This window comes from Callorhinchus milii, unplaced genomic scaffold (genome assembly GCF_018977255.1).
Source record: "Callorhinchus milii isolate IMCB2004 unplaced genomic scaffold, IMCB_Cmil_1.0 Scaffold13, whole genome shotgun sequence".
NCBI lineage: Eukaryota > Metazoa > Chordata > Chondrichthyes > Chimaeriformes > Callorhinchidae > Callorhinchus > Callorhinchus milii.
The window spans coordinates 19,616,628-19,626,054 of NW_024704754.1; the positions used below are offsets into that span (position 1 = coordinate 19,616,628).

General features: G+C 49.8%; 1 protein-coding gene across 1 annotated transcript; it reads left to right on the forward strand.

The window, feature by feature from the left end:
- Window positions 1-1,441: 1,441 nt before the first annotated feature.
- Window positions 1,442-6,369, forward strand: LOC121850063 (macrophage receptor MARCO-like; the record flags this gene model as incomplete). The annotated part of the gene is made up of 4 exons (XM_042340112.1): window positions 1,442-1,483; window positions 5,014-5,130; window positions 5,435-5,840; window positions 6,092-6,369. Coding segments are annotated over 4 exons (843 nt in total), but the record flags the coding sequence as incomplete, so codon positions are not given.
- Between the last annotated feature and the right edge of the window lie 3,058 nt (window positions 6,370-9,427).

Here is a 9,427-nt window from a genome sequence, read left to right on the forward strand (position 1 = left end):
CAAATAATTCAGGCATTCTTGTAATCTGAAAGTCTGATTAGGAGCAATTTATTTCTTCATTCCAGCAATAACAGCTAACAAGATTCCACTTGTGCTCTTGATTAAGGGAATACAATTATGTGTGAAATCAGTTTTCCCACAACAATCTCACATTGCTGAGTGAATTGCAGGCTGTTTTTCAGTTCAATCACCAGCTTATTTATCTAAGATCTAGGAGTCTCCCTCTTATCAGTCCTTATGGAGGTACCGAGCAAACAAAGGGTTAACATGACCAGCCTGGTAGACAGCATGGAGCCAAACAAAATACCCATTTGACATTAAAAAGTCAGAGTGCAGTGGCTAAATTCACAGCAAAGCAGGATTAGCCAATGATGGGAAAGTCTGACTTTGTATATATGTTCATGAGCTACTTTAAATTGTTCACTTAAAAGTAACACAGTACTTGGAAGACACACCTATTGGATATTTAATTATTCAGCCTTTAATATTCTTAATGATGGAAGTAAAGCAATGCAGACCCAGACTAGGCCTCTCTGTAATGAAAAACAAACTATGGCAAAGTTATCATCGATTTTTGTTATTGAAATAAAATATACATCAAAAATTGTTTCACCTAGTGATACTGATTTTATAAATAATGCTTACTTAAGATTTTCAAATTAAGAATAATGAAAAGGCTCAAAAATCTAAGAATGCTTTCTGATTTGCGATGTAGGAGCCAGTGTCAGACATGAGAGCTACCACAAGGCCCAATGAACACACCGCATGAAAAAACAGCATTGTATATACAGCACTGAAATGCAATGTGTACAGTCCAAACACACTGGACTGAAACACAACTTCCAAGTCCTGAGGTTGGGCGTGACCTCACAAATGGGGTACATTCAGCCCTGAAAAATACAGCTTGAAACACATGTCACCGCAATCACAATCTTAAAATGTACAGGAGATACAAACGTAACTGCATGGAATGAGAAACACAAGTACAGGACGTTTCACAGAAGATAACACCTCATTACTCTTTACAAGTTCCATTCTGAATTTCCCTGAAAGACGGCAATGGAGGTTATGATCTTCTTCTAAAGGCTCTTTGTCAATGATTCAGCTGATCTCTCCAGTGATTTTGACAGCAACAAGAGACGACCATGAAATGTACTGGAAATAATGGATCCAGTAAAAAGCATAATTTAATGTTTCTCAGGCTTGTCCAGCACCTTTGGACATTCTCCCGAAGTGAAAGGCGTTATACAACAACAACAACAACAAGATTCCATTTATGAAGCGCCTTTCACGTCAGGAGGACGTCCCAAGGCGCTGCACAGTTGGGTCATGACCCGAGCAGGGGGGAAATGGTCAGGGTGAGGGGAGGGAGCGAGGAGGGGGGAAATGGTCAGGGTGAGGGGAGGGAGCGAGAAGGGGGAAGAGAGTCGAGAGGGGAGCTGAAGGCTCGGTCAAAGAGAAAGGTTTTGAGACCGGCCTTGAAGGAGGAGAGGGAGGAAGCAAGGCGAAGGCACTGGGGGATAGAGTTCCAGAGCCTCGGGGCTGAGAGGCTGAAGGCCCGACCACCAATGGTAGGGCGATTGGGGCGGGGGACGTGGAGCAGACCGGAGCCGGAGGAACGGAGGGTACGGGCAGGTAGGTAGGGGGATAGTAGGTTGGAGAGGTAGGAGGGAGCAAGGCCGTGAATGGCATTGTAGGTGAGGATGAGGATCTTGAAATCAATCCTCTGGGGGATGGGGAGCCAGTGGAGGCAAGCGAGGGTGGGAGTGATGTGGTCGCGGTGTCTGGTGCGGGACAGTACACGAGCTGCAGAGTTCTGAATGACCTGCAGCTTGTGGAGAGAGGTGGCGGGAAGGCCGGCGAGGAGAGAGTTCCCATAGTCCAGCCTTGAGGTGACAAAGGCGTGAACCAGGGTTTCAGCAGCGTGAGGGGTGAGGTAGTGCCGTAGTCTGGCGATGTTCCGGAGGTGATGGAAGGCGGTGCCAGTTGTGGTGCGGATGTGAGGGAGAAAGGACAGCTCAGGGTCGAACAAAACGCCGAGGTTCCTGACTGGCTTTGAGAGGTGGAGAGTGCAGAGAGTGCATTACAAATGTAATCTATTGTTGTTATCTTCCCAGTTAATCCTTCAAAGCTCTCCATTTCTTTGAACACTGTTGACCACTGAATCTTCCGATTGCCTCTCCTCTCTCGCATCTACATCTGTGGATCCAAACTTTTCTATTTCCAATCCAATTTGATCCATCGCCTCCACTTTGTTTCCTCAAATAGTTTCTCCTCTCGCACAATCACCTGTGGTCCCATCCTCATCTACATTTCCCCTTTGGTGACTTTCATCCTCAAATATTAAGTTTTCATATATATGCAAATGACATCCAAACATATTTCTCTACTCCTACCCTTGATTTCAGGTCTACCAACTTCCTTGATGAGCATAAACTTTCTTCAGCTGAATATGGATATCTTCAAATCCCACCAATGATTCCTTGCTTTTTCGCTCACAAAATATAGTCAATTCACTTTACAGTATATTCTATGAAGCACTTTGAGACATCTCAAAGACTCGATAAGGCACTATATCAATTGCCAGGATTATTATAATTATTTCTTCTGGATGCCACCCCAGTCTCTCACTATGCAATCTTAGCATTTAGTTTAACTCTCAGCTTCCATTCCTTCCTCCCTGACCAAGGCACCTTCCCCTTGTTCCCTATCCCACACCCATTGCTGTTAAAACCCTCATTCAGGCCTTTGTTATTCGGTGTCTCAAATGCCCTCCTTGTCTTTCTCCCCAGCTTCACCATCTAGCTCATCCAAAGATCCGTTGTCCACATCATTACCTGCTGCATTAACCTTTGTCTACTTATCATCCCCTATACACACCGGACTCCACTTTCTCTCTGGCTCCTGACTTACAAATCAATTTGTGTTGTCGCACCTCCCTTCTCTGAAATCTTCTTCAGCCTCACTTTCCTACCTACTACTACATTTGACAAATTTTGCATGGCCCCCACCCCTTCCACCCGCCCATCAAAGGCTGATCGAAGGATCAGCCACTATGATCCCTCCATCTGGAACTCCCTCAACCTCACCAGTTTGCTGCCTTTCTCTTCAAAATCAGACTAAAAATCAATCTCTTTGACTGTGCCCCCAATCACCTCCCTCCTCCCCATCCCTCCTCTAGGTGAAGGAGCGCAATATAAATGCAAGCTGTTGTTGCTGTCACCTGGTACCATTCGTGAAATCTTATGCATCATCCTCAGACACTCCCAGGATCATATGAATCCATCTGTCAGTTTAAAAATTATAATAGAGAACTAATATTACATAGCTTTATCTTTATGTTTTACACTAATATCTTTACATCATAATATCAAATAGATTATATAAAAATGCATTTTTATCATGAAATACTTTGTTCAATTCTTCAGATTAATGCAATTTTTTTGATTTATAATAAAAAGTGCATAAATCTTGGGTGTGGGAAAAAGTGACACGAACACTGCAAAAAGATTATTCTCCCATCAATCTCAGCTGCAGGTACAGTCCCCAATATAAAAAAACAAGTTTGCATCTATGTAAGTATGTTATATAAAACTCAGTAACCTCTGAAAACATTTCCAGAAAATGCACTTTTCTTATCAACCATTGATTAAAAGATTTGCTTAATTTCAATTTACCACCAGCTAATTTAAAAATATTTGGATAAAATTGTTCAGTGAATGAGTTTAACCTCTGTACTGATTCTATTCTAATCTGATCTTTGTTTGGATCTCAGTGTTTTTATGAGAAATAAAAGGCACGTGCAGTCCATCCGCATCAAAGTGACTTCACAGAGACAGGATCCCAGCCACTGAGAATTGGGATAATTTGTTTTCAATGTCAAGATGGTGTCAAAGATAAGAGAACTATCCAGCCATAGGGCTAGGAGGCAAGATCATTCCTGACCTGCTAGCGACCTCTGAACAAAAAGACTGAAGTTGTGAAATAGTGATTGTTGTGTTGGTACCATCTATTTCTTGGAGCAGGATTATTTTGCTCGCAGAGTGCCCTCAATACCACCTTCAGAGGATCAACACCCTCCAGATTGGCTTACGTCAGCGCCTCCACACCTGGCAGCATCACCATCGAAGGATGCACACTCCATCTTAATGAGACAATCAGGAAGCTTGGGCGTCTGTTTGACCCTCAACTATCCTTTCTACCCCACATCCGCACCATGACCTGCTCTGCCTTCCCCCACCTCTGCAACATTACCCAGCTCCGCCGCTGTCTCACATCACAGGCCGCCGAAACCCTCATAAACACATTCATAACATCCAAGCTTGACTATACAAACTCCCCACTTGTCGGTTTCCCCAACTTCTCCCTCCACAGGCTGCAGATCATCCAGAACTCTGCAGCCCATGTCCTCTCCAGCATCAGGCTCGTGACCCTATCACCCACATCCTCGCCCAACTCCACTGGCTTCCCATCACACAGAGGATACAATTCAAGATTCTGGTCCTTACCCTCAAAGCTCCATGGTCTTGCTTCCCCCCCTACCTCTGCGACCTCCTAACCCACGACCAATCTGCCTGCTCCTTCTGCTCAGTGGGTACCGGCCTGCTTTATATTCCCCACCTCACCACTGGTGGGCGGGCCTTCAGCTACTCCACCACTCATTCTCTGGAATTCCATGCAGCTGTCACTCTGCCTCGCTACCTCCCTTGCCTCCTTCAAGACCCATCTCAAGACCCCCTCTTTGACCAAACGCACATTCGATCACGCTTCTTCCACATTGCACTCCACCCTCCCCGATGCTGACCCCAGCTCGGGTCCGAAACATTGAGACTTCAAGTCTCTTGGAGCCCCTGGAGCTCTTGTAGCCCCTGGAGCACTTTGAGCACCTGGAGCTCTTGGAGCCCCTGGAGCTCTTGGAGCCCTTGGAGCTCTTGGAGCGCCTGGAGCTCTTGGAGCGCCTGGAGCTCTTGGAGCGCCTGGAGCTCTTGGAGCCCTTGTGGCTGGGGCCCTGAGCCTCTTGGAGCCCCTGGGGCTCAAGGAGCTCCAGGGGCTCAAGGGACTCCAGGGGCTACAGGAGCTCCAGGAGCTCCAGGGGCTCCAGGGGTTCCAGGAGCTCCAAGAGCTCCAGGGGCTCCAAGGGCTCCAGGGGCTCCAAGAGCTCCAGGGGCTCCAAGAGCTCCAGGGGCTCCAAGAAATCCAAGGGCTCCAAGAGTTCCAGGAGCTCCAGGAGCTCCAGGGGCTCCAAGATCTCCAAGGACTCCAAGATCTCCAGTGGCTCCAAGAGCTCCAGGGGCTCCAAGAGCTCCAGGGGCTCCAAGAGCTCCAGGGGATCCAAAAGCTCCAGGGGCTCCAAGAGGTCCAGGGGCTCCAGGAGCACCAGAGGCTCCAAGAGCTCCAGGGGCTCCAAGAGCTCCAGGGGCTCCAAGAGCTCCAGGGGCTCCAAGAGCACCAGAGGCTCCAAGGGCTCCAAGAGCTCCAGTGGCGCCAAGAGCTCCAGGGGCCCCCAGAGCTCCAGGGGCCCCCAGAGCTCCAGGGGCCCCCAGAACTCCAGGGGCCCCCAGGACTCCAGGGGCCCCAAGAGCTCCAGGGGCTCCAACAGCTCCAGTGGCTCCAAGATCACCAGGGGCTCCAAGATCTCCAGGGGCTCCAGGATCTCCAGGGGCTCCAGGAGCTCCAGGGCTCCAAGAGCTCCAGTGGCTCCAAGAGCTCCAGAGGCTCCAAGTGCTCCAGGGGCTCCAAGAAATCCAAGGGCTCCAAGAGTTCCAGGGGCTCCAGGAGCTCCAGGGGCTCCAGGGGTTCCAGGAGCTCCCAGAGCTCCAGGGGCTGCCAGAGCTCCAGGGGCTCCAAGAGCTTCAGGGGCTCCAAGAGCTCCAGGGGCTCCAAGAGCTCCAGGGGCTCCAAGTGCTCCAGGGGCTCCAAGAAATCCAAGGGCTCCAAGAGTTCCAGGGGCACCAGGAGCTCTAGGGGCTCCAAGATCTCCAAGGACTCCAAGATCTCCAGTGGCTCCAAGAGCTCCAGGGGCTCCAAGAGCTCCAGGGGCTCCAAGAGCTCCAAGAGCTCCAGGGGCTCCAAAAGCTCCAGGGGCTCCAAGAGCTCCAAGGGCTCCAGGAGCACCAGAGGCTCCAAGAGCTCCAGGGGCTCCAAGAGCTCCAGTGGCGCCAAGAGCTCCAGGGGCCCCCAGAGCTCCAGGGGCACCCAGAACTCCAGGGGCCCCAAGAGCTCCAGGGGCCCCAAGAGCTCCAGGGGCTCCAACAGCTCCAGTGGCTCCAAGATCACCAGGGGCTCCAAGATCTCCAGGGGCTCCAGGATCTCCAGGAGCTCCAGGGACCCCAAGAGCTCCAGGGGCCCCAAGGGCTCCAGGTGCCCTAAGAGTTCCAGGGGCACCAAGAGCTCCAGGGACCCCAAGTACTCCAGGGGCCCCAATAGCTCCAGGGGCTCCAAGAGCTCCAGGGTCTTCAAGAGCTCCAGGGGCTCCAATAGCTCCAGGGGTTCCAACAGGTCCAGGGGCTCCAGCAGCACCAGTCGCTCCATGACTACAAGGGGCTCTAGGAACTCCAGGGGCTCCAGGAGCTCCAGGGGCTCCAGGAGCTCCAGGAGCTCAAGGCGCTCCAGGGGCTCTAGGAGCTCCAGGGGCTACAGGAGCTCCAGGAGCTCAGGATCCTCAAGGAGCTACAGGTCCTCAAGGAGCTCCAGGGGCTCCAAGAGCTCCAGGGGCTCCAAGAGCTCCAGGGCTCCAAGAGCTCCAGAGGCTCCAAGAGCTCCAGGGGCCCCAAGAGCTCCAGAGGCCCCAAGAGCTCCAGGGGCACCAAGAGCTCCAGGGTCTCCAGCAGCTCCAGCAGCTCCAGGGTCTCCAGGACCACAAGGAGCTCCAGGAGCTCCTGGTGCTCCACGCGCTCCAGCAGCTCCATGGGCTCCAGGAGCTCCAGGGGCTCCAAGAGCTCCAGCGGCTCCAGGGGCTCCAGCGGCTCCAGGGGCTCCAAGAGCTCCACTGGCTCCAAGGGCTCCAGGAGCTCCAGGGGCTCCCGGAGCTCCAGGGGCTCCAGGGGCTCCAGGAGCTCCAGGGGCTCCAAGAGCTCCAGGGGCTCCAAGTGCTCCAGGGGCTCCAAGGGCTCCAGGGGCTCCAGGGGCTCCAAGAGCTCTAAGGGCTCCAAGAGCTCCAGGGGCTCCAAGACCTCCAAGGTCTCCAGGGCCTCTAAGGGCTCCAGGGGCTCCAAGGGCTCCAAGGGCTCCAGGGCCTCCAAGAGCTCCAGGGCCTCCAAGAGCTCCAAGGCCTCCAAGAGCTGCAGGGGCTCCAAGAGCTCCAGCGGCTCCAAGAGCTCCAACGGCTCCAAGAGCTCCGGGGGCTCCAAGAGCTGTGGGGGCTCCATCAGCTCCAGGGGCTCCATCAGCTCCAGGGGCTCCAGGACCACAAGGGGCTCCAGGAGCTCCAGGGGCTCCAAGATCTCCAGGGGCTCCAAGATCTCCAGGGGCTCCAGCAGCTCCAGGTGCTCCAGGAGCTCCAAGAGCTCCAGGGGCTCCTCTCTCTATCACAATCTTTCTCCTCTATTTCACACTTTCTCTCTTTATTACAATCTTTCTCCTCTCTATCACACTTTCTGTCAGAATACTTCTTCTCTCGATCAGTCTTTCGCCTCTCTATCACAGTTTCGCTCGTTTTCTCTTTCACAAACTTTCTCCTCTCTGTCACACCTTCTATCTATTCCAATCTTTCTCCTTCTCTCTCACACCTATTAATGTTTGTGATCTGATTTGATGGTGTGTGAAGCATTAATAGGAAATTCTAGGAAAGTGTGAATGCTGTAAAGTAATGGTATCAACCCTGTGAATTCTCTGAACAAGTAAATAGCCAACAGCCCATGTGATGATACTGACTGTTTGCAGCTGTGAAGGGAGGATGTTCCCTTCAACTGGACCTTGTGAGGAATGTGATTCGCTCATTGGCCACGTGTCAAACCTGAACCTTTGTGTATTTAACCCAGAGCCTGAGCTCAGTCAAACAATTGGAGGAAGGAGTCACCTCATCAGCTTAGAGAGAGTAGATGAGTTGCTGGAGGTTTGTGGTTCAGAGCAGTGAAATGGTCAGTTTGCGTGTGGTGGAGCTTGGCTCAGGCTGGTCTCTCTATGGACTATATCTGTTAAGTCTGTATTTGTGAGAACCATCTGGTCGGCTGTAAATTGTCAGTAATGTTTGTGAAGGTAAGTTGTCCAAACCTTGGGTGTTGTCAGTCCTGTGAGCTTCAGAGACATTATCATTGTCCACCTGCTCTCCATGTCAATTGTGAGCAACTCTTGGCCAGTTTGACTTCTTCTTTTATTATGTAATTTGTCTCAAAAATTGTTATTTTGTTTCTATCTGGAATCTGTAGACAACTCCCACCAGAGTCTTCCCTCCTTTGCTGTTCCTTAATTCTATCCATAGTGTTTCTATGGCCTGATCACCTTTATTGAAGTCCTTTCTATCTACTGTTATATTTGAATGTTATCCATATTGCTCCCCTCCTTTCCCAATTTCCCTATCCTTTCTGAAGATCCTACAGCCTGGAATTTTAGCTCCCAGTAATGCCCAACTTGTAGCCAGGTCTCTGTAATGGCTACTACATCAGATGCTTTAAGCTAAATTTGTGTTCCTAACTTGTTTTATTTTTATACTATGTGTATTTGTCACAGACACTTATTAGGGTAACTGTCCTCACTTGCCCAATAGTGTTTTTCTTGCTTTTTTGTGTTTATTTTCTTAAACTGTTTTTCTGGAGCAACTCAGTTAGTAATCACTTTTGGTTTTCTAACCTTTGCTCTTATCTCAATATTTAGTTCTGTTGTTTCCGCTTCAGTCAGAGGTTGTGCTGGAGCCAGTGCAGGTTTGTGTTGCTTTTGAATGCTGGTCTAATACTTGTTCATACCAGGTGATCACTGGGTATTCATACATCAATGAACTTTGGAGACCTTTTTGCCATCCATCTCGGTTTAATGTGAACATCTCTTGACCTGTCCGACTTTTCTTTGTATTGTGTAACTCGTCTCAGATGGCGATGACAGAATCACTGTATGGAATTATTATTTTGCAGTGTTAGTCTTTAGACCATCATCTAGATTTTGGTCAAAGACGTCCAACTAGGAATTGTTTGGAGATGAGATGCAGCTGAAAATTGTGGGAGATGTAAGTGATTAATGGGCTGAGCTCAGTTGTTCGGTGGAGTCCTGTAGCTCAGTGGGTAGAGCACTCGCCTTGCAAGCGAGACACCTGGGTTCAATTTCAGGGAGGGTGAAACCTTGGGTAAGTTTTGTTACTCCATGCACCTAATAATCCCTCCAAAAAACAAAACAATAAATTGATCATTTTCAATCCACGACTGTTTGGTGCAAGATCAGATTTGATGGTATCTGTTATAATCTTCTGAAGAAACAGTAAATTTGCTTGATCTTGGGT